This window comes from Aythya marila, assembly GCF_965140915.1.
Source record: "Aythya marila genome assembly, chromosome: 3".
Classification (NCBI taxonomy): Eukaryota; Metazoa; Chordata; class Aves; order Anseriformes; family Anatidae; genus Aythya; species Aythya marila.
The window spans coordinates 55,055,756-55,080,280 of NC_139044.1; the positions used below are offsets into that span (position 1 = coordinate 55,055,756).

The following is a 24,525-nucleotide window of genomic DNA, read 5'->3' on the forward strand; positions in this document are numbered from 1 at the left end:
GAAACTCTAGAGCTAGAAAACGACTCATTTTTCTTAAGGGTTTTTCCCGAGCTGTGCTCTCGTGTAGTCACTGAAGTGACGGGAGGTAAGCTAGAGCAGAGTGACTCTTTTCAGAGGCAGCTGGCACAGTTCAGATGCCTTGTAAAATTCCAGGAGCAGCTGTTCGCTTTAGTGCAGAGTGAGTTGCCCCCTGACCAGTCCTGTCTTTCTCAAATCGACGGTGCAGGCAACTTGGATGACTAATTTAGATGAGATTTTACCAAAAGTTATTTTGTGCAGATAAAGCCAAGTGACCTGAACCCCACTTTACAAACTTAAGGTGACCAACCTTTAGTTGGCATCATGAGATCTGCATTTATTTACTTCAGTTCGGTACTTGATCAGTTTTAATGGCAGACCTTCTTGTTAAACTTGGTAACTCAGCAATATTACTGATCTGTGTATGCATAGGCACTGCAGGCATCCCTCTGCATGCAAATAGAAATATGAAAGCAGTGCCATTGTTCATATGCATAGGATGGCAGTATTCACCACAATTTATTTCATATTGGATTACAAACATCGAGCCATGGAAAAGATGTCAACTATTATACATCAGCTGCTTTGAAGATATTATTCTGGTGCTGTCACGTTTTGTAGGAAAACCATATTTCTCTATTATTCATCTGACATTTAAAGCTTTTTTTAAAAAAAACATTTTTTCCTAAGAATATAAAGATTTAATCACAAAGGACAGGTTTGAAGAGGACTTTATTAAATCTGACAGCTGCCTTAATTGGACTGTGCACAATTAATAAAAAAAAAATGATAATTGAGCATTCAACAAAGGATTGTTCACTGATGGTATATTTTTTTTTAATTTCTGCAATTTTACAGATCTACAGTTCTGCAAATACAATGTTTGAGACATTATTCTTCCTAGTTTACACCCACAATACATGAGATTACTGCAGTTTGGAAAATGACACATTATTTTTCCTAATAGAAGAGCCACAGGAACCACTGAAATACAAAGTTTTTTTCACCTAACACTTAACATTTCCATACAAATATAGTAGAGGCTTTTTGCAGATTCACAACTGTAGGATCCAATAAAAAGGCTACTACTGAGAAAAAAAGAGTGTACTTTGTTGAGATCTCTGCTGCTGCTCTACGGAGGAGCTCAGTAGATCATTACTTCCCTATTGGAAGTATTTAAACTTTCCCATCAGACATATAAAAATAGCTTGGTTTAGACACTTTCTCTGTTACAACTTTAAATATCTCCTCTATTTTTAGCAGAGTGCACTGTGTGCTTTACCTTCAGGCTCATTAATGTATCTTTTGTAACTGTCTTATGTTTATATTCCTAATGGTACATGTAAATGGCACTGAAAGTACCGTTGTTTCCTAGGGAAATTCCCTAAAATTTCTCTTAAAAGGTGGATATGATAGGAGTTTATTGGGGTTTTGTCCTCATACTTATTACCAAGGTTAGTTTCTTCTTTAAGTCTTCATAAGATACAGTCTTTTTTCCAGTTGAATCAAACTTGTCTCAGACGGTTCAGTTCCTCCCATATCAACTATACCAAACATGCTGAAGAAGTACAGTATAAATAATTATTTTAATTCTCTTGCTCTTAGATGTTAACTGGCATCCCCAAGTTCAGTGGACTGGGCCAGTAACTTGCTCAGTCTGAGCTTTCTTCTCTTTTTTTCATATGGGACACTTTGCTACTCGTTCTTGCTGAAAGAGCCATCTCCAAATGCTTCCGATTCTTTCACTTTGATTTAAGTAAGTCTTCCCATTCAACAGTGGCCTCACTAGTTTTAGGAATTGCTGGAAACATTGATTGCATTTTAGTTCGGAATTCTTTCATCTATAAAAGAGATAAAAAAATAAAAGCTGTCAGCTGTTAATAAGTAGCAAATAAAGTAGTACCATGAAACCTGGGCTTACTCCACAAAATAGGTCTGTGTGAGGTAAAGAAGAGGCAAAAAGGCCTTAAAAATTACAGCGAATTAAGACATTCCCTCTGAATATGCTGGTTCAACTAAGTGAAAAAAAGGATAGAGACCCACAACAATCCCCACTTCTAAAGCACTATGCTGGGGTGCCTAATTTGGACCAGTTGCCTGAATGATTCACTACCATTAGATGAACTATTATGTGTGTGTGTGTGTGTGTGTATATGTATATACACACAAATTTAATTTTTTTTTTGTTTGTTTATAGGAAAATTACTTCAATAGAACATGCCCATATTTTGACTTCAGTGCCTTATTCTACACTTGCTATGGATAAAAGAGTCACCAGGTCTGTTCAAGAATTTTTAAGGAAGTTTAAAGAAAAGCTCACCTGAGGTTTATCCAACAGTATGGTGACAAAACAAAATTTGTATATTAGTAGGAAGGAAAATAAGATTCACAACTACATGTAGGACCATGCTTTTCTTTCTTTGTTGGTAAATTGTCTGCTATAGAAGAGAAAGATTGCTGGTTTTATATTCAGTGTTGACATTAAAACCAATCACCAAATCTATATTTATGGCAACCATTTTATCACCAATGTTTGATTCGATTTTCCTGGCAAGCCAAAACTGAGGTTTAATTCCTTTAAAAATCACTTGTATTTGAAGATATTGTTTAGATTTAGCAGGTACCTCTCTTCCAATATTTTTACATGTAGTATATTTTTAAGGATAGACATAGAAGAATCAAATCAGTACAAATCCTGTTGCATGAAGAGCAGGATGTAGAGGGGAAGATCTGAACTACTATTTTTAGGAAACTACAGAATCTATGACATTCAAGCACAGGAGACAGGATGTGTGGTATTAAAATACAGATGCAATGACATCTTCAAGACAAAATGCTGTCTCAAGCACTATGTCCCATGGAGGGGTTCCACGAGATCTGTATATTCTAAGCAGCCAAACAGACATCTTCTCTTATACACCAAACTTTTGTGTGTTATGGGTCATCAGTTTTTTAACAAATAGCTATGGGTGTTTTCTATCCAGGCCCTTCTGTGTATGAATAATTCTAGCAGACAACTGGTACTTGCTGGAATGCAATTATTCAAATTACAGCTGATACAAGGAAAGAAACTGTTTACAAAGAAATTTTAAAAATCTTTGCTAAGAAAATAATTAATTATGATGGAGGAAAACATTTTAGATTCCACATTTTTGAGTAAAAATGCCTAGGGACTGCTAATTAAATAAAAATACATGTTATATAAAGTAGGAGGAAAATTCAGAGCCAAATTATCCTTTTAGTTTTATCCTGTCTTTGTTCTTATGCAAAAAGTAATCCGCTCTCTGCTTTACATTTTATTTTGATCAGATAGCTGTTTTGATTGATTTCTTGGTTTGTCGCTGTTTGTTGTTGATTTTTCTTTTTCTTTTTTCTTTTCTTTTTTTTTTTTTTTAATCTTGGCACTCAACACAATAGTTACTAGCCTAATATCTTTGCAACTTAGTTAAACCTAAAAAGCTTTTGTAGCTTTTTTTTTTACAAAGACCCTAAACACAGTATCACAGACAATGTAGGAGAACAGCCAAAATTACATTACACAATTGCTGACAATTGAATACAAGTATTTACAGTATGAAATGCTTTAGGAACTTTGTTTTGCCCCAAACTTTTTTTCTAGTCTTCTGTAAGTAAGTTACCTGAGTTCTCTGACATGTGGCAAGTATTTAACATACTTAATATTTTTTACTTCCTAGAGAGTGAACCAAGCTCTCTCATCTCACTCTAAGTATTCTCTGGGTGTTTGATAACATAGGAATAGTCAGATCCTAACCTGATCTGCCATAGCTCAGTTGGTAAAACTGGAAATAAACATTTTATACCATTTTTATGATCATTTTATATGATCTGGTGTAATCTGTTTCTCATCCTTTTTTGTTGTTGCTTTTTTTTTTCAGCTGCTTCTAAACTCTGATTTTCAATTTATTTTTAGCCCTGCAGGACACCTCTATTACTCCACTGACAACACAAGATACCAAAGGAAAACTAAAAGCAGTTACATAAGGTCTCCAAAAAAGGATGATGGGTAGGGAAGCCGTTCAGTGAACTACAGCGCTGCCTCACTCTAACAGCTAACTCATAATTACAAATATGTCAAAGCCTAGTCCTTAAATGCACAAAGCAATCTTTTCTGGGAAATAAAACACTACAGGTTTATTCTGAAGGAAGGAAAAAAAAAAAAAAAAGTATTTATTTAGAAAGCACTAAAACACTGCTAGCTACTGCAGATTTAAAAACATGCAGATTTTTTCTCTCCATTCAGAATGCTAATTTATGTTCTGCAGGTAAAAGCAACTCATTTTCTAGAAAAGCAATTTTCCTTTAACACATGGACAAAATTTGATCTGTTCAATGTCAATGTCCTTTTTTTTTTTTTTTTGGTTTTAAGACCCCTTGAAAAATTTCCTCAGCCTTATCTCCGTAGATTCTAATGCTTATTTGTAAAAGCACTTTGCAGGTGATGGCACTGTCTCATTGATCACTTCCTCTCTTGCAAGCATCCGTGTCCTTTTCCATGACCCTTTGGCACAAAGTAGTTTTGTATTGCAGTTCACAGGTTTGACAATGTTTTACATTATTCCACAAACTTTCTTCTTTTGTGATTCCCACTCTGGACAGTGAGCCACATCAATGAAAGCCAAGCTGATCACCACTGTGCACTGTCCCTTCAGCATTACGGTTTAGGGTGACAGCTGTTTAAGAAAGGCATTATCCACGGAGACTGGCGTGGGCCTAAGCTATACATGGGGTCTTCACAGTCTATTTAACCATGGACAGATTGTTCACAAGACAAATGTCACAGCTACAACTCTTACTTAAATTACTATGCAAGTTAAATGATCCTGCACCCTACTATTTCTCTCCACAACAGTTTCTGAGTAATAGATGTAAGTAGTACTACTTATGGACTTTTAATTTCTCTCTCTTCCTCCAGTATGAAACTGCACTATAGGACTTCATCAGGGCTTTGATTTGGACTTCTAAGGTTTCTCTTCTGTTCCACTAATATCACCAGCTTTTCAGTTTCTTCCTCCATTTCCATGTTTGTGCTTGTTGCACAAACTAAATGTACTTGTAAATCCTGGCCAGTGTCCTCCCTGCACTCAGAGCTCCCCTACAGCTCACTTCCCACACTACCTAAATGCATGGGGACAACCAAAACCCAGCTTTTCTCTGACGGGTGGCACCGGTGTATGCACACATAAATAACCAGGGAAACAGCAACCCAGAGTTCCTCCCTCTTCTCTCCCAGTGACAATGTCTGTCTGCTTATGAACCCTTGTCTTACCAACTTTTAGGCTGTGACTTCTTTCAGTCAGAGACCATGAGCTGAGTATGTTGGCCTTGCCTGGCCAACCTGTACTTAGTATAGGACCTCATTTGGCCTTCAGAGTAACTCACAGCTTCAGAGGATCCTTGTAGTGAAGGCAAACATTTTTCACTAGTGATGAGTTAGCTATCCTGCCATGAAATGGATTTCCTGGTATCCATTCAGCCTCCTACGCTGTGGTCATATTCTTGTGAAAATGATAAATTTAGCTTTATATCCTATGAATACTGCACTTTCTTGACAAGGAAACACAGCAGTTGCAAATCCATGTCTTGCCTTGCCTTTTTTTTTCAGCAGACATCCCATTTGGAAGATCTGCTCTCCCCTCTCCGACCCAGAAATCTTCTGTATTTTCTCCAGATTCCCAAATACACACGCCACTGGTCTCAATTCAAAAAGTGTTAATTTAATTAGCAAAGCTAATACGCTATCCACTAACCACTGGAATGTTTTGAAGTAATTCACTGAAATGGCTGCCTCTTTATTATTGCCAGCCACATGGACCCTGGGGTTCTCAGTTCAACTGTAATAATGTCTCTGATTAATAGCAGAGTAAACCGAGCACTAAAAGCTGAACGTATTCCACCTCCTTCTGCTGCCTTCAGGACCACAGACCGCTCTCTCAAATCCTGCTCCTGCACCTAGTGGTACACGAACGATTTGTAGCACATCTCTTGATTTAACATTCCAGCATTTGCTCTTCCTGGAGGCAACTCTCTGAAGTCAATTTCATTCCAGTGATTTTTATTTTTTTTTTTATCATAGATATTGCAAAGCTTGACACTGTTTTTTCCTGCCAAATAAATTACAGTAACTGTTCCACCTCTGACTGTCAGGCTTCTTTCTAAAAGGGTATCATCTACCTTACTGCATTAAATAATCTGTAATAGCTACAGATCACTGTTATTTTCTTATCTTAACCTAATGATCCTGCCTCAGGTGGCAAAAATATGGGGACCTAAAAGCATCTTCCATTTAATAATGTCTTTTTAATGTACATCGTTGACAGAATGTCACACAAAAATTGGGAGAGCACTATTACTGAGAGCACTTACGTGGCCGTTCATATTAAAATGAATGGAAGAGGGGCTAAAAGAGTCTATTTGAATCCTAGAATGAAAGTTTTATGAAGAAACGTTCTCTTTAATGTCTGACATTCGTAATAGGCCAACCCAGATTCTAGGAATTATTAGCTTCCTATTTTAGTACTTGTACCAGTAGGAACTGCTTACATTAGCTTCCAAGTGAAATGGGGTTAGATGCCCTGAACTGGAGTATCGGCTGGATACGGTGTGTCCGTGCCACATGTCCTCATCAGCCACCTTCCACCTCGCAAGACATGAAGCTGAGACAGGTTGCCCCGGGTTTAAGGGCATCAGCGAGGATTGTTCTGGCCACCATTTTCCAAATCTTAAAAATGATTGCTGTCACCCTTGTTATCAAACACTTACCAAAGCCTGCATGCAGAAATAGCAAGTTATTTGCAGAAAACAGTGAGCACCAAGCCCTTACAGCACTCCAAGTGCAGGACCAACAGCCTGCCAGCTGCAGGCGATTCCCCGACTGCCAAGGTAAAACGGAGCACTCGGTGCAGGGCAAGCATAGGAAACAGTGCTCTGGTCCATATTGTTAGGTCTTACACTTCACTGGCAAAGGCAATCCCAGTGTTCTGACTATTCAGAACAAAAAAAAAAAAAAAAGCACTTCATTTTCTGGAGAAGCTCTCCTTAGCTTCAGAGATATATGCCTACTTTAAATTTCTGTACATTTCCCAGTTGACTTTTCTGAAGTGGAAGGCCAAGAGCTTGGGTTTTTGTAGCATATGATATCTCAAACCGGATGATGTTAGTGTTTCATTCTCAAGCCCATTCCCATTGATTCCAGTGATGCTGTGCCAGGCTTCAAAATAAAAATAATGATACAAAGTTTGGGCTATACTGCAAAAGGCTTTCACGCCATGCAGAAAAATGGAGTGAAAAATTTTTGAAATCACTGAGGAACTTGCCGTTTATTTCTGTAAAATCTTACTTTCTAATCTGGGTGCCTGAAAAGAACATCCACATGATTAGTCTATTATTGTGTATTACTCATTGCTCCTTAGTCACCCGGGGCAATTTGAAAAATTAATGTAATCTAAAATTTAAGATAGTTAAATATCTAAATGTATAAAGCATGTTGGTTAATGGACCCGAAGCATCAGGATGAGCGTCCCCACTGTATACGCTCTTGTGTGCTGTAATTTGGATTTCTGAATTAAATGAAAAACATGAATTGCATGCAAGTAGGTAGTTCCTGAAAAAAGTAACCTGAGTAATTTTTTTCCTCTGTATGTCCAGGAATTCACAGCACGCATCAGCCACAAGTGAGATTCATGGCTGAGAAAAGAGCCAGCACAAAACTAAAGCCCTGTTCTTAAGCAATAATGCCTGGAACAGTGCTGAACTGCACACAAGCGACCCATCATGTTGCACAAAGATGGGGACGACGGGGTACTTTCAGTCCAGCACAGCAGCTTGGCTCCTAGACCACAGAAGCATATGGTGAGCAGGCACTGCCATCCTGCCACACTTCATGAAGCACAAGACCCCATGGTACTGAGATGTAGCATGAGGAATTCACACCAGTCAGATAAACTTTTATTCAGACTTTAGTTATACGCATGTAGTTTGCATTACATGCAGCCAAGAAGCGCGCTGATCCACCTGCACACTTCCAGAGACCTGGAGCTGCTCCACGGAGGCAATTTCAGACCAAAGTCTGAACGCTGCCGTATTCTGTCTGCCTTCCTAACAGGTTGTTGGCAGCTGACAGCCACGAGTCTCTTCCAAGACACAGTAAAATAATTCCTCGAGAGAGCTACTGCTACAGCCTTCCTGTGTTCTTGAAATACTTCCTTACAGCTGTCCCTACTGATAATGCAGATGTAGCGGCTTTCCAGGAAGAAAATGATGGTCTTATTCCTTGAATAAGCATTCTGTTCTACCAAGTACACAGTGAAGTTCACAGGTTCCTTGTTTTTTTCTTTTTACTTCTTCTGCAAAAAGCTAGCAGTACATATGTGTGGAGGCAAGTCTTCTCCTCCCCAAACTAATTAGGCAATACAAGCAGTACAGAAAAACTGTGTATAAACAGGAGGAGGAAGTGCTAACTTGTACTAGTACTCCATCTTCTTTCTAAAATCTGGAATTCAAGTATTGAGGAAGTAAAACAATGTCAAAAAAAAAGGGCAAATTTGAATTATTTTGAGTTCCGTGATCATGAAATAGGAAAGAAAAGATTTTATTGTGCAATCAAACATAAGCATGATAAGGACTAGAAAAGTCATGAATAGGCGGGGATTAAATACAAGGAAAATTAAAAACTAATAGTAAAAAACATCTAGAATGACTCTATGATGATTCTAGGAGATGTAATGCTTTTATGGCAACATTTCTTTTATATATTTTATACTTTATTTATATATATATATATATTTTATATTATATAGCTGCATATGCTATTTATGAAATAGCATAAAAATGTAAGCCTCTGCAATATGTCTATAGTTGGTTGAGATCTGTAGGTAGTAGTACTGTTTATGGATGCTAAACCCAGTAATTCGTGAAGACAATTTCTCCATGTTCTCATTTCATTTCTGAAAATCATCCACCCTTAAACCCAATATTCTTTTGTATTTATATTGTACCTATGAATATAGTCCCACAAAATTATATCAAGTATCTCCCAAAATAGCCGAGGGGATGCTAATATTGTTATACTTAAAATGGTGATTTAGAGGCTAGGTTTCCTCTAGAGAAAAGCAGCCCGCCTAGGAATTGTCCCTACCAGAAAACCATGGCAGGCATATATTCTCCGTATCATTTCTAATTGTTTTAGATGTCTCTACACAGCTGTGCGATTGTGTTAGGCTGTTAATATTTTAAAAGTTAAGATCAATGAAAAAGAGGATATTTCATTAGGAGTCACCATAAAAATGATAAACTAATATTTTGTAACTATATTAGTCACAAATTACTAGGCAATTCTTCCCAGTATTTTCCCAGCTTTCCATAGAACAGATATATAAGCAACAAGACACGATCTCTCAAACCTACAGATGAATCATCCCAACCCTTTTTCCTATGGGAGAACAAATGCTTTTATTTCTGAGGAAATAAAACCTAATTTACTGAGGGCATGGAGAGCAAAAGGGCTCTTAAAGCACATTCTGTCTCATTTGTTAATTGTTGAATGCCTCAGTGTGCAAGTGCTGAAGCATTGTTCTGCTTCAAAGAAAAAAAAAAGGCTTGTAATTGCTGGTATGTAAAAAACATAATAATACCAACAGGCATTCAGAGGTATGTTTTAGTAGTTGTCAAGTATTCTGTAGCTGTAAGTATTTAATTAAAAAGAAAACCCTGCTTATTTAAAATAAAGGTTCAGAAGTTAACTGTAACTTCTAGAAAACTGTGAAACATTTTTCCAAGTTATTTGGTACTGCTGATAAACGGCGGCCATATTGTAAGGAAAGTGGAATTCAGCTTAATGTGATTATCACCATCAGTTATCCCTCTAAAATAAGCAGACCAAATGCAATATATGGATAAATGTAAACAATGTATTCATGACAGTCAGCTACAGGGGAATCAGACTATGTAAACCCTCTAAAGTCAGAGGTTGAGGAGTAAGAAAAAAGCACTTGGGGACAGAGGGATGAGTCAAAAAGGTCTTTTTCAAAAAATGAGGAATCATTTATTTTACAAAAGTAGTCCCTTCCCGTTTCACTCACCAGATAAAGCAAGGCAACACCATGGTGTGCATCCTGCTTGTACAGACTTCTAACATGTCACGTTTCTGCCTTTAAAAAGACATGTTTAAGCAGCAGGGAAGGCAGGGGACAGACCAGATAAATCACTCAAACTGTATTAGCTCCAGCAAGTCTGCTCTGCATTAGACTTTTAATTCAGATTTTACAGTTTTATTATAACTTTAGCTTAATTAAAGTGTTTAATGTGAAGTAATATTACAGAAACAAAACAATAGATTTTGGGCCTCATTCAGAGACGTGTTTTTTTTTTTTTCCTCCAAGTTTCCAGGACTATTCTGTGACCACCAATTTTACCAAGTTTTTTAACAGTGTACTCACAGACACGGTTTGCATTGCTGCACTCTGTGCCTTCATGGATGGAGATAAGATCAGAACTGTTTAAACACCACAATGTTCAGACAATTTATCATTAGAAAATGATTTATAAAAGAGTCTGTGCCACTTCCTTTTTGATCAGTTACTTCTCACCTCTGGTAACCCTATGGTTTTAGATACTGAAAGGTTTTATTTCAGCACAAGTAACTACACAAGCCTACTGTAATAATACATGACGACCTGAGACCTAAGACCAGTCTGTCCCTGAAAGAGACGGTGCTACCCAAGGGACATGGGACATACCCATGCCATGGGACAAGGCTAGAGTCAGTCCAGATTTTAAAAATCCCCTAGATATGGTTGTAGGTGTCCCCAGACCCAAACTGCTTCACTGACCTGTTTGATGTTGTTTGATGACACTTGCTAATACAGAGCTGCTAGGCCCTGAGGTAGTCAAAGGTGGACCTACTTGAAAGTATTTTCCTAAGAAATTGTGGGAAGCGAGTTAAAAAAGTCATTCTAAGTGTTAATGACAGCTAGATAATTTCTGCACGGGGTACAATGTAAAAATAGATAACCATAAGCTCCTACGTCCTGAAAATGAAGATTTCTCTTTCACGTTAATGAAAAACAAAATTTAAACCATTTTCAGCCCAAGTCCTCACTGACCCATCACTTCTCAGTTTAGGGATAACAGTTCCCAGGAATTTACGAGGGTTTATTACTTACCAGGATATTCTAAGATTTCAACAGTGATAACTGCAGTCAGGGGATATTAACAGCCCATCCTGAGACAGCATAAAATCTTTTATATCCCTTTCCGAGATATAAAGATCAGTGGCTCGCTGTCATTCCTGGGTTTTCATGCTAGCATAAAATCAGTAGGCTGTACAGCTACGGGGAACCACCCTTAACAATAAAGCCACTTAAGAGCTGGAAGTAGGCATCGTCACAGCACTGTTTTAAGAACCAATAAACCACAAAGATTAAATAAAAACTTAGTATCACCAACGCTGGAGCATCATCCTAGTGTCCAGAACAGATCTCAGCAGTGACTGCTCTGTGCTGGCTTCTCCAGCAAAAGCAGGCTGAGTCAGGAGGCGTAAGGACAAAGCACTTTCACGACACTGCAGTTCCAGTTTCCTTCCACAACACGAACTGCTGAGTACTCGCAACGCTGCTCCAGAACCACAGACGCAGATTAATTACAGCAATTATAACTTATCAAGGAAATATCGTGCCGGTTTGTTCTTGTCGTTCCATCTCTGACTTTGTAAGTGATGACAAGATAATTTAAACAGTCACAAAGCTTACAGTCATACGTATCTTTATCAATCACCCTGTCCCGTTGATAATTGATGCTCACAGGGACCACGTCCCTGAATGTTAAAAATCACAGTATTTTGGCAGTGATACAAAATGAAAAGCGCTCTTCTGGGCTCTAACCAGGGGCAACAGCATTTGCCACTACAGTCATACTTGTTTAAGAAAACAGGCCATTATAAGGCAATTAAAAACACTCGTTCAATAAGCGTGAAAAATAAAACTGGCTTATTCCTAGACATTGAACGTGCTGATGTTCTCTCCTGCCGCCAGCAGATGTAGCTGCAGTGCAAGTGAGACAAACTATACACATATATACCCAAGTCCCCTGGCCCCTGTGTGCAGCGGAGCCTATAGCCACTGCCCTCCTGCACACCAACCCCTATGGGGACCCTGCTTTGCCCAGGAGGGCATAACAGGCAGGCACTTGACAGATAGGAATCATAATATTATAATACAGACTTTTTTTAGTTTCTTTAAAAAAAAAAAAAAAAAAGGAAAAAGAAATTGTACCAGCCTCATTGCTGGTTTTAGTTTTGTCTTTCCAGGTGAGTGGAAGATGCTTACCACTTATCCTATGGGCACAAATATGATCAAAATGGATGAATGGCAAGCACACTGATTACAAGTGATGGACACCAGTTAAGTGCCCCACCACTACAAACCAGTGCATGGCTAAAGTGATTCAAAGCATGCAGCACATCATTTGCTGAACTTCTCCAACTTCACTGCCCAGCTCTGCTTCTCCTTGAAAGTCCGAGCAAGCTCTGGTGTGCATGAACTTCAGCAGTTTATGTGGATGATCAGTCAGGGGGAAAACTGCTCAATAGTGTCAATGGCCAGAGAGCTATTGCTTTGAGATCTCCAACCCATCACACCTGATTTTCCACTGTGGCTTCCTGTGCTTTACTCCCTGAGATGGTATTAGGCATCAAACCACAGAGCAGCTCAGTTTTAGTTGACTCAGAACTCCCCTCCAAACTGTACGTGAAAGTCAGTCCTTTTTTCACTGAGATCCCACCCAGACACTCACAAGGACAGTGCTGACAATGAATTTGAGAACACGCTGGAGCTAATGCATTTTTATGTGTGACAGACGCAGCTTCTTTTTTGCTAAATGAAACATCTGTGGTGTTTACAATTAGAACTTTATTATGCTTAACAACTTAATATTTAAACACCATATGAGCTGTCATAATATTGTTACTAATATTACCAGTAGCTCTTAAACAAATGAAGTTGGTGCCCAGCTGAGTCAAGAGGATAGCAGCAGGGCCAGATCGCTAATTAGCAGGTCCCAAAGGCAGCTGGTTGCTGTTAAAGGCAGTAAGGTGAAGGGGCAGGGCAGCAAGCTCTTCTTCTCTTTGTCCAGCTGCCAAAAGTTTAGTTATTAAGATCTCACAGGTTCCTGGCATCAAAATGAATCAAGCTTTCCCTGAGGTCATGTATAATACAGTGCTTTCAGAGGTTAAAGTTTGCTTTGAAGTCACAGATTTAAAATCTATGTACATCATCCTTCAATTGAAATTATAATTTCAGTTTCTACAGGTCTATGGTACTTTGGAACCTGCAACCATTACTGTGCAACTGAACTCACAGCATTCAATTACACTGAAGACATAAGATGTTTTTATTCAGGTAAGCCTGTAAGAGCCTCTTTTCAAAGTGGTGAACTGAAATTAAAATTTGAAATGTGGAGCTTAGTGTAAAATCAGGAATGGCTTCTGAGGTCTGAAAATACATAAAGAAACTTTATTTTGCTAAGTGATAACTCCAGTAAATAGTTCATACAAATTAAACTTGATTTATTTGGAGAATTATCTAATAACTATTAGATACAATGAATGCATTTAATATGGGTCCTTAAAAGTTAGTATTGTAACTGACCAGTCACTAGTATATTATCTCTGTTTATGTGACAGCAATGAAGAATTTTCAAATGTATTGTGTTACCCCATGAAATATCTTTTATGAGTTAATATTTGCTCTGATTGTTATGTTAAAATAGTACACAAAAAGTGTCAACGACAATCAAAAATGACTTGTTCTTTACAGTTAAGAACATTTCTAGAATCTCTTCTCTTTGGTCAGAGTATTTCATTTTTAACACTTTTGATTTTGCACCTTTAGCTACTTTAAACATTTATGTTTGATTTTAACAGACATAAGGTAAAACAGGATAAAGAAACGCATGACAGTCAATTTACAAATGCCGATTTTTGTTTTTTAGTACTATCAAACTAGTTTCTTTCCTGCAGCTGGCATTTAAAAGTCTATAATGAAAGCAATAGATATGTCAGTAGAAAGCAGGGACACAGCTGTTCAAAATCATGGGTGGCCAAAGGGTCTTGACAGAAATCTGCTTCCTTCAGTGTCTGCAGTTCTAACTGTGCCATGTTGTAAAATGTGAGCAGCCTACAACAGAAACCACTACCAACAGGCATTTTCAGCAGCTTTTTAAGAGTTACTCCTATTTCCTTTCAACACTAATATAACGCAGAATAAAATAAGGAATGACTTTTTGACTGGGAGCGTTCAACTAGTTGCTAAAAGGCTGTGCCCTGTGCTGCGTGCTTAATACCCAAGAACCACTGCTGTCAGGAAGCTCCCTGTCAGACTGTGACATGTCCTGGGACTTGGCCATCTCAAGTTTATGCCATTGTTTCCTGTCATACAGTCTAAAGGAAAGTGGTCTCACGAGAAAAGCAAGCAACTGTGGGTCCAGGTCAGCATTTCTCAAAGACAATAAAAATTAAGCTTACTGACCAACAGTAAATGGAAACTGCTGACTAGAGTCATATTTTGCTATCCTTTGGCAGGGCCAGAAATACTCTAGTAGAATGAATCCTCTTGGACGATGATATACTGACAGTAAATTGAGTGGACTGTTGTAGGTCAGCATGCAGAGAGCATAAATTGGTATTCCCACTCTTGTTACCCCTTTTCTGCTATTCCACCATAGCCTGACAAGGACTTGAGTATAAACAAAATGCTGCATCCTGTGTCCTGCTATGCTTTGTTGTGTTTTGCCTGCATTTAATGGCTCTTAGTGAGATTCAACATTGGAGACCAGGGAAGATGTGATTGTATGCTGGGACCCAAATGGTAACCCGCAGGATGCATTGGCAGAGTGGACAAGAAGTGAGAACTTGAATAAAGCTATTAATGAGCATCAGGATGAAGTAATATCTTGCTTCTTTTAGTGTCTGGAGAGCATGAAATGCTTTGCTGAATATAGAATTAATTTGTCACAGAAAGTAGAGGAAGTCTATTCATTCCTACCCCTTAAAAGGATGTAGACAGCTCTGCCAAACAGCTGCAGGGGAACTCTTCAGTCATGGGCTCGTTACTAGGGGCAAACCAAAATGCTTACATGAACTCTAGTGTTCACACTCAACGCTGTGAAACACTGGAACATAAGCACTTGGCTAAAGATAGCCTTGGCCCCTTGAGACATACAGATGCTTCCCGAGTTTCTTTGCCTTGACATGGCATGTGGTGGAATAGCGCTCTGTTACATGTCTTCTGCCCCTTTGCCCCTTACAGAAACCCACTAGAAAGAAAGCTGTCTTCCTCTCAGCTTTTATGTCCCTCATGTCCTGATGCAGAAAATGGACCTTGAACAAATAAACAGGCAGCTCTAAAGATAGGATTTGGGGGTAGCCTTCAATTCTGTAAGCAAAGGATACAGAAAGCTTACTGCTACTATTTTAGTCTCTGCAGTAGAACACTGACTCTTTTCTGAAGAATCTGAAACATCTGTGTAAATAAACATAAACAGGACAAAACTGTTCTTCCCCCCAGGTTGTCTCTTCCCACAACATCCCACTTGGGAAGATGCAAGAATGACTTTCCAGACTGCAGAGCCCTCAGGTTAGTCACTCTACATCTGGGGAATGAAGGAGTACTGCCAGGCTGTAGTATAGAGATGACACTCCAAGATGACTGATTCAAGGAAAAATATGGTATTTGAGAGGATCATGCTTGCTACTCACACTGTGAACACCCAGCGCCTTCCAGATGGCAAAACTTAGCAATCCAACTCCGCACCAGGCATAGAGTGAGCCCCATCCTAGGGCTCGTAAGGCCAATGATGAACCACTCTCTGGTAATGCAGCTGTGGCAGTAATACCCTAGGAGCAAAAACAGTGATCAAGACAAATTGAATGATAGTTGATTTAAAAAAACAAACAAACAAAAAAAAACACTAAAATGTTTAACTTAGTGCTCTATAATATTTCCTGTCCTGCCAGCTGTAGTAGTGTGGCCACAGAAGCTCTTGTTATGGATGCTGGCAGGCCCAAACAGACACAAAGTAGGTGTATAAGCTGCTTTCTCACCAGGAACAGCTTTCATGGCTACCAGTAGCACCTGGGGATAATTTTTATTACCCAGAAACATCGAAATGAAGTGTTTCAAGAGCACAAGAATCTGGCAGGTATCCCACCACTGAAAATACAAAACTGGCTCAGGATCAGAACCCCGAAGTGGATCAAAAGCCCTTATGCTACGAACATCAGAACATAATCATTTTACAAAACTGATTTTGGTACTTTTTACTGGGGGAGGAGAGGAGGAGTATGAGCAGGTCAAGGCCTTCAGTCTATTATGTTTTTACCTGCACTCCTAAAGTAGCGAATGAGAAAACTGGATGAACCTATGTAGCTTTCAGTTTGAGGCAGAATATAACTGTGACTGAAGGACTGATTTTTGAGAGGCGGAATTCTCAAGGAGGTCTAGAAACTGTTTAGGAATTTTTTTGAAAAGAATAAGCAGCAACGTTAAACCCCATCCCCTGCGGAGTTCACTAAGTGGTAACAAAGATAATGCTATTCAGTGTTCATACTTCCATTTTTCTCAGAAATAAGAGTGGGTGTTCTTATGATTCTGCTCCTTGAGAGTCTTCCATGAGATGTGTCCTGAAAACAAAAACACTTGGGGATGTCATCTCAGGCCAAGAAGAAAGGAGCCTCAACCACAACTGAGTCCCAACCACGATTAAACCTTTTCAGTTGCAGCACATCAGGGCACAGTGCAGCTATGAAGTGCACAAACGTGTGCTGGCTTACATCAATCAATTCACACCACGTGTTTGCTGCTAGCCAGCCGTTCTCGGATCACACTGCCCACTTCTCTCTACTTATCTGCTGCAGGAGAGCTTCAGTCTGTGTAGGCTGTAACAGCAGTAGGATGTAATCCTCTCACTCCTAGTGGTAAATGTCAGTAAAAGGGTTTGTGTTTTTTTCCCCCTCAGAAGGATCACTGTTCAATTCTTCACATAGAAACATAGATTTAAGAAGGTAACAACTAAAGACTGGCATCTGTGGTCCTCACACAACTGAATAGTCCTACTTACGTACTGGGTATTAAATAAAAAAATAAAATAAAATAAAAAATATTGCTCAGAGGTAAATTAATGAGAGTACAGGCATACAAATATAATCAGTAAAGAGTTCTTTCACTTGTAGTCTAAAATGTGTAAGTGACTAAAAATTAACTTGTGGGAAGATTTCAAACTAAAAGAGGGGCAATTTAGACTATATGTTAGGAGGAAATCCTTCACTGTGAAGGCGGTGAGGCCCTGGCACAGGCTGCCCAGAGAGGCTGTGGCTGCCCCATCCCTGGAGGTGCTCAAGGCCAGGCTGGACGGGGCTTTGGGCAGCCTGGTCTGCGGGGAGGTGTCTGGAACTGGGTGGGCTTTAAGGTCCCTTCCGACTGTAGTAGGTTTACGTGGCAAGGTTTTGGTAGCAGGGGGCTATAGGGGTGGTTTCTGTGAGAAAGATCTAGAAGCTGCCCCATGTTTAGGAAGGGCCCCATTGTTTTCCAGATCTGAGCCAATAAGCGATGTTGTTTGCGCCTCTGTGAGAGCATATTTAAGACAGGAAAAAAACGCTGCGCCACACAGCAGCCGGGAGAGTCAAGGGAGTGAGAGAACAGCTTTGCACCAAGGTCAGTGCAGAAGGAGGGGGAGAGGTGCTCCAGGCGCCGGAGCAGAAGTCCCCTGCGGCCTGTGGTGAGGACCATGGTGAAGCAGGATGTCCCCCTGCAGCCCATGGAGTACCACGGTGGAGCAGGGTTCCACGCTGCAGCCCGTGGAGGAGACCACGGTGGAGCAGGTGGCCCTGCACCGACGGAGGCTGCCGCCTGTGGAAGACCCCTGCCGGAGCAGATTCTGGGCTGGACCTGTAGCCCGTGGAGAGGAGACCACGCAGGAGCAGGTGACCCAGCAGGAGCTGCTGCCCGTAGGGGAGCCAGGTTGGAGCAGTTTTCTCCTGAGGGATGGACCCCGTGGTACGGACCCATATCTGGAGCAGTTCTGGAAGAGCTGCTGCCTGTGGGAAGCCCACGCCGGATCAGTTCATCAAGGACTGCATCCCGTGGGTGGGACCCCACAGCACAGGGGACGAGAGTGACCGAGAAGGAGCGGCAGAGAAGAAGTGCTGTAGACTGACCATAACCCCCATTCCCCGTTCCCCTGCGCCGCTCGGGGGGAGGAGGTGGAAAAGGGTGGATGGGGGGGAAGGTGCTTTTGGTTTTTTTTTCCTTTGTTTTCTCACTTCTCTCGCTTGTTAGTTGTAGGCAATAAATCTTACTATCTCCTTATGCCGAGTCTGTTTTGCCCGTTACAATAATTATTGCGTGATTTTCTCGTCCTTATCTCAATCCTTGAGCCCTTTTCACATATTTTCTCCCCATTCCTCTTTGAGGAGGGGGAGTGAGAGAGCGGCTGTGGTGGAGCTCGGCTGCCCACTCGAGCGGAACCACGACACCGACCTGAGCCATTCTATGAAAGATCTGACATGTGTTAGAGGAAAATTATTTTAAAGAACTGCACTTCTCTGTTTATCACAAAAGGTAGGAAAAAATCTTCTGCATTCTCTGTTAAGACTTTTTTTTAATTGCTCTTTCTTCTTTGATAAAGTTCAGCACATGAACAATGCTTATCAGTGTGGTATTTGATCAATGAAGAAGCATCAATATTTTTTTTTCCTCTTGGCTTTGTATTTATCAAAATGTTGAAATGATCCTAAGATAGTGCTCAGTACTAACGCTTGTCCTTTGGATTTAGTTCTAGCCAGTTACCAAGGACAAATACACACTTGCAAAGAGCATGAGCAAAATCTGTCTTGATCCTTATTTATTCTGATTTGGACATCCCCAAAGTGGAAGCTGGTAACGAAACACTGCTCTGTAAGCATGTGTGTATACATACACATATGAGCATGGACACCAACTTGGGAGATCTCTAGTTACACCATTAAACCACGTCCTATTATTTCCTTACCACAGCTAATGAACTTTCTTAACTTCTTCGGTAGAGATTGTGTTGAGTAGATCTAAAAATGCTGATGATTATTTCTGATGTTTTCCTGCCTCAAGAGTCTAAACATACACAACATGTAGAAGAACTTCTCCCACTTGGAAGATGGAAAAAGAATGGACAAAAATAACCTCTACACAGAATCTTTAAATAGAAGTCATTATCTGTGAAAATTGCTGGCAAAAAAACTCGAATGCTATTTAAATGCTTGATTGTCCCAAAAAAAATAAGTGCTATGAAGAAACAGTTGACTTGGTTTTACTGACAGCAGTCAAACCGTGTTTGGTCAAAAGCTTGATTCTTCGGTGTTATTAAATATAAAGATCTCTGTAAACACCACAATTTGTCATATGATTATCAGATACTGTGTTCGAAGCATCGAGAATCCTGATTAATGAACTGCTAAAAATAAGATGACAAGAGTAAACTAGTATGATATCATGGGAGAAAAAGGCATCACCAACAAAAAGAATATTTTTATTCATAAACCTGTTATTCTATGTACAGATTGTTTTCTCTTCATTACTGCTCCTATACCAGGGAAAAAAAGGATAACTCTTTGATTTAAAAAATCAGCTATTAACCAATGCCAAAATATATGCTCCACGCTGTATTTTTTTTTTTTTTTTCTGGAAAATACAAGCAGGAAATGGGAGAAAAAGAAATGACTTTTTTTTCCAGACCCAGGCCTCAATCCTGTAAACGTTCTCTTGTGTATATGAATGTATCTGAAAGGAAGCAGTGCTTAAAATAAATGAATGTTAAGTTCAACTGCTTTGGTTGATTGTTCAGGGTGTTCACAGCTTTATATGACCTAACCCACTGTAAAATTAAACACCTGACTAAATGCTGGTAAAATTGGATGCTTCTCATAGGGAAGCTGCTGCATATGACCATTTAATTTTAACACACACATCCCCAAACAATTGAAATTTCAATTCTTAATTGAAAGCCTCTGCAGTCATTCACAAAACAGGATTATGTAGCCTCATTTCAAAGTAAATATGGGGCTCTGGTTCTACAAATTCTTATGGTGCTTAGTTAAGTCCACTGCCATGAAGGAGGTACAATAAGTTCAATTTCAGCCTTATATCTTGCCGGTAACATCAATGCCATTCTGCAAGACTAGGGTCTCATACTGTTGCTTTCTCAAAATATGAAAGCAATCATGATGCTGTGATGCTACAACTCCTCTATTAAATTGCTATTTTTGCTCCCATCAAACTATTTAAATTGGTCCCAGACCATGTCACATTTGCTTGTTTATACTCTGACTTGTATGCTGTGGTTTCACTGGCACAAAAGGTAGCGCAAACCAGCAAAGATGCTGAAAGAATGGGTCTTTTATTTCTTTCCAGCATTAATTCTGGGATGGTTGGGTTACTTCTTTGAACAGCACTGCTGGCTTATGTTTGCCTGACGTACCTGCCAAGCTATGGCCTCATCTTAAATGGAATAAAATACTGTTTAGACATTAAGCATCTAATAAGGATGCGATCATCTTTAGGTATTCATAGGTACACTTCTATTCTTATGCATAATGTGTTATTAAATATAATAGGAAATGACCTGCAGTAAGTCTACATTTAAGTAAGAATGCTACCGCAAAACTTTACCTCTTTGGTAACAAAACTTCAGAGGGCCTCTACAGACGTTCTCTAAGTCTAGTCTTCCCTTTTGAAATTGCTCACCTACAAGTACCTTGACAAAACGCCTTCTTTCTACACTTTGCAGTATTAAAGTTAAGGAACCCAGGAATCATATTTTTTTCCTAGCAAATTGCTAAAATTCATTTGCGCAGATAGTAACAGATACTGGTTTTCAGTAAAAGTTTAAATGGTATGTATCGTATGGAGCCACTTCCAGCAAATGTATTTTAGGATGTCAATGTAATGTCACTCTTGATTAAATCACAGTGCTAACAGGACAGGTCTGACAGCCAAGAATATACAGTATCTGGAAAAATGCTGTGTCCAAGATAAAGGACTTTAAAAAAGAAGTTAAAAAAGAGAACTTCTTTATTGTAATACATTCTTATAACCCATGGAACAACCTCTCACAGTGTTTTATTTTTTTCATATTATGTATTCCACATCTTACAGGCTTTCTGCCTCTCCATCCCACTGTTACTCCATAGTTTCCTCTCTTCCCAATTCATGATAGCACCACAGGACTGCATGATAAGTTGGATCACTGAGGCTCATGACTGAAGGATGTTCACATCACAGGATAAAAATAGATCATTGATTACATTGCATTGTATAGCAGTAGTATGATTAAAGCTAACAGTGTAAGCTTAATGTTGTTTTATTTCAACTAATCTCAAGCACTAAAGTATTTAGCAGCACCAACTCTGAATTGATTTTTTAAACTATTACCACTCCTAATGACTTAATTTAAGGTCTAGTGCTCTTACCATCAACTTTGGACAGCCAAGTTCTACATGTATCAACATTTTTATAAGCAATTTTTTGCATTTTTTTCTGTGTATCACAACTGGAAAATAGTTTAAAAGGAACAAACCTTACTGAACCAGTTTGGATTCTTCTTTTTTGTCATGGCAAGTGTGGTGCCAAAACCTGCTATCATTCCTGCTGTTGCGACAGTACCCAGAAAAATTCCACCTGCCGAGAAAAGTTTAAGAAATAAAAATTAAGATTTTGTTTTCTAGGGTGAAAAATAGTAAAAACCTGTTTTGAAAATAACTGAAAAATGAGAATGTCAGCATGTGCTGAAGGGAAAGGATGTTGTCCAAATTATTTACATTAACTCAGTACAGCAAGTAGGACAATTATTTTTGAAATAGAGCACTTTGACAACGAATAGCAAGTGTTTATTTGTGAAGCACAGAATGCAGAAGTCTTTTGCATCCCAGAATGCCTTTTCACAGTACTTCCAAATGTCCACTGCTCCCTCAGCAGCCTCTCTCACTCCAGAGCCAGGTTACTAAAATCACCTTGCTCTATCACTGTGCCTTGCCCTTCTCCAGAGGAAGATGTATGCAATTCTTCTGCTGCATCATTCGGTACTTCGAAGAGACATCTGAGAAATCCGTGAGTACCTCAGAAAACCATTCTGTAAGCAACACTTCTCTGGTTTTGTCCGTTTTCTGTTCTAATGCTCTATTTCAAAATAATAATAATAAAAAGGCATGAGTTTTCCCAAGACACAGAGCACCCCTCACTTTCAGTTCTTCAGTGTTTCCAAAGTTACATGGGTCCATTGGTCCCTCTGCTTCTTGCATCAGAAAGGCATGTGTAGCCACAACCAGATCGCTTTTAAGAGAAAGATGCACCAGATTGGGTGCACTGTACAAAAGCATCTGGTTCATACTGAAATCCCCTCTTTAGGGGACTACATGTGCTTATTTTGTGACCACTGACACCCAGCCTGTGCTGGGTAAAAAAAAAAATAAACAGCAGTCAGGTTTAAAAATCAAATGGCCTGAATAGAAAGCAAGAAGCAAAACATTCTTATGCTAGGGCCCAGTTTTCAAAAATTAATTAGGCTGTTACTGTTGATGAGGAAGTGTGCTGTAATCATGTCACTGAAGCACGTGAGGTACCTCAGGCAGTGTCAGCATACGGGACGCCCGCTGCCTTTTACACTTCAGGGTCTACTAACCAGCAACCTGGTTGTGATTTTTTTTTCTCCTGATTTCGGAAACAACCACGGGTTTTTATCAGCTCCTGCCCTCAGCAGAGGCGGACTTCCACGCGTGCCTGGGGCCGGGGCCTCCCCTCAGCGCCCCCGGGGGCAGCGGGCGCGGGTCCCCAGCCCCGGCGGAGCCGGAGCGGCAGCGGGGGCGCCCCGGGGGGCTCTGATCCTCGGCCGGGGCCAGCCCGGGCCGGGGCCATCGCGGGCCGGCTCCTCCTCGCCACCGATCCCCGCACCTTTGATGAGGAAGACCTCGTCCTGGGCGGCCGCGGTGCTCCCGGCTCCCCGGGGCAGGGCCGGTCCCAGCCCTGCGTCCAGCGGAGCCGCCGCGGCGCCCTGCGGGGCGTCCCCCATGGCCCGGCAGGAGGCGGCGGCGGTGGCTAACCCGGAAGGGAAGGAGGAGGGCAGGGACAGGCAGCCGCCCTTCCTCCTCCTCCTCCTCCTCCTCTTCCTCCTCCAGCCTCTGAACACCAGCCTTTTCTGGCAAGGAGGCGGCCGGGCGCAGCCCCCCCCCGGGTGTTCCCTCCCCGGCTTCCCTCAGTGCACCTCCCCGTGAGCCTCTGGAGTTTGTACCCGAGCGGCTCACTGCGGGGGATTGGGTTGCTAGGCGAAAAATGGAGTATTTTGGGAAACTTCCTGGTCGCAGGGCTTGTGAAAGCCAACCCGGAGCCTTTCCTGGCAGGGCGTGTGCTGCGCCGGCTGCACGGCGTTTGGGCATGAAGGAGCAGCTGGGAGAGCTCTCTCTCTGTATATACATATATAATCTCTCTCTGTATATACATATATAATAATAATAATAAAAATAATATTTGTATTGTATCTTAAAGCTGAAGTGTATACGGTCATATAAAGTATTTAGATGTCATTAGTATGCATAAAACTAAAACAACAGCATACATACATTTTGAGTGTAAATTGTGCCCAGATCACCCAGATACCTACAAAGAGAATCATTGAACTGTTGGGATAATGACCTCTTTTTTTGTCCTTGATGATTAAGTCCTGGATTTTCTTTTCAAGATAGTTTTTTTGAGTTCACATGAATCAACACATCACTTTCTTTCAAATCTCCAGGACAAGGGAGAGAGATGAGAAAAGGAATAATGGTGTTATTTAATCTTGGTTTGAACAATGCCAGGAATCTATCTTTAAGAGAGTCAGATAAGATCTGTCTCTATTAATCATTCACAAAGACTTAAAGTAGGGCATAAAACCCATGAAACCCACTCTGTCTTGCTGAGTAATTTAAAATTCCTAGTGTTGTAAAATAAATTGTCTTGCTTTAAAAAAAAAAACATTCAGCAGAATTGTGTCCACCTAGTTTGCAATATTAATCTTTTCTTGTTCTCCTTTGAAATATAATTTACACAGAAGCCTTGCGTTTTCTCTTCTTATTCCTTCTCAGTCACTGTTACAGTACACAAGTGAACAGACTGTAGCTACTCGGAATTAACCCATTGTCTTTTCTGAAATTCAGTTATCTTTTTTATCTAAAAACAGACATTTTTCTGAAAGACTGATTTTTATGATTCTAGTATCAAATATTAAAATCTTCCTAAAACGAGGGCATGAAAATGTATATGCAAATAAGGTTATATAGGTGATGGTAGGATTGAAAAATGCATTACTTTTTACTAATTTAATTTGACTACAAGCCTGAATTTAGACAACATCAGTAAATGATAATTGCAAGGTTCAGGCACTGTGTGCATGTTTAATATTTGTTAAAGTTTGCAATGGCCAGGATGCCAAGTT

General features: G+C 40.0%; 1 protein-coding gene and 1 long non-coding RNA gene across 2 annotated transcripts in view; one reads left to right on the forward strand and one right to left on the reverse strand.

Moving 5' to 3' along the window:
* Positions 1-17,705, forward strand: part of LOC309876037 — a 59,944-nt gene extending 42,239 nt beyond the window's left edge. Inside the window, exons 2-4 of the long non-coding RNA XR_014317110.1 lie at positions 13,332-13,430; positions 15,597-15,665; positions 17,620-17,705. This is a non-coding gene — a long non-coding RNA (uncharacterized lncRNA). The remainder of the gene's footprint in view (positions 1-13,331; positions 13,431-15,596; positions 15,666-17,619) is intronic.
* On the reverse strand, positions 735-23,161 carry TMEM242 (transmembrane protein 242). The gene is made up of 4 exons (XM_082755918.1): positions 23,007-23,161; positions 21,637-21,737; positions 15,788-15,925; positions 735-1,859 (listed from the first exon to the last, which is right to left on the reverse strand). Exons 1-4 carry the CDS (start codon positions 23,122-23,124, stop codon positions 1,761-1,763), a joined length of 456 nt encoding a protein of 151 aa, XP_082612044.1. The 5' UTR covers positions 23,125-23,161; the 3' UTR covers positions 735-1,760.
* Positions 23,162-24,525: the final 1,364 nt, after the last annotated feature.

Coding starts and splice junctions, on each gene's coding strand:
- TMEM242 (XM_082755918.1), bottom strand. CDS start 23,124: ATGGGGGACGCCCCGCAGGGCGCCGCGGCGGCTCCGCTGGACGCAGGG. Junction 21,738..23,006: donor CGAGGTCTTCCTCATCAAAG/GTGCGGGGATCG, acceptor TTTTCTCGGCAG/GTGGAATTTTTCTGGGTACT. Junction 1,860..15,787: donor AGGCGCTGGGTGTTCACAGT/GTGAGTAGCAAG, acceptor TCTCTTTTATAG/ATGAAAGAATTCCGAACTAA.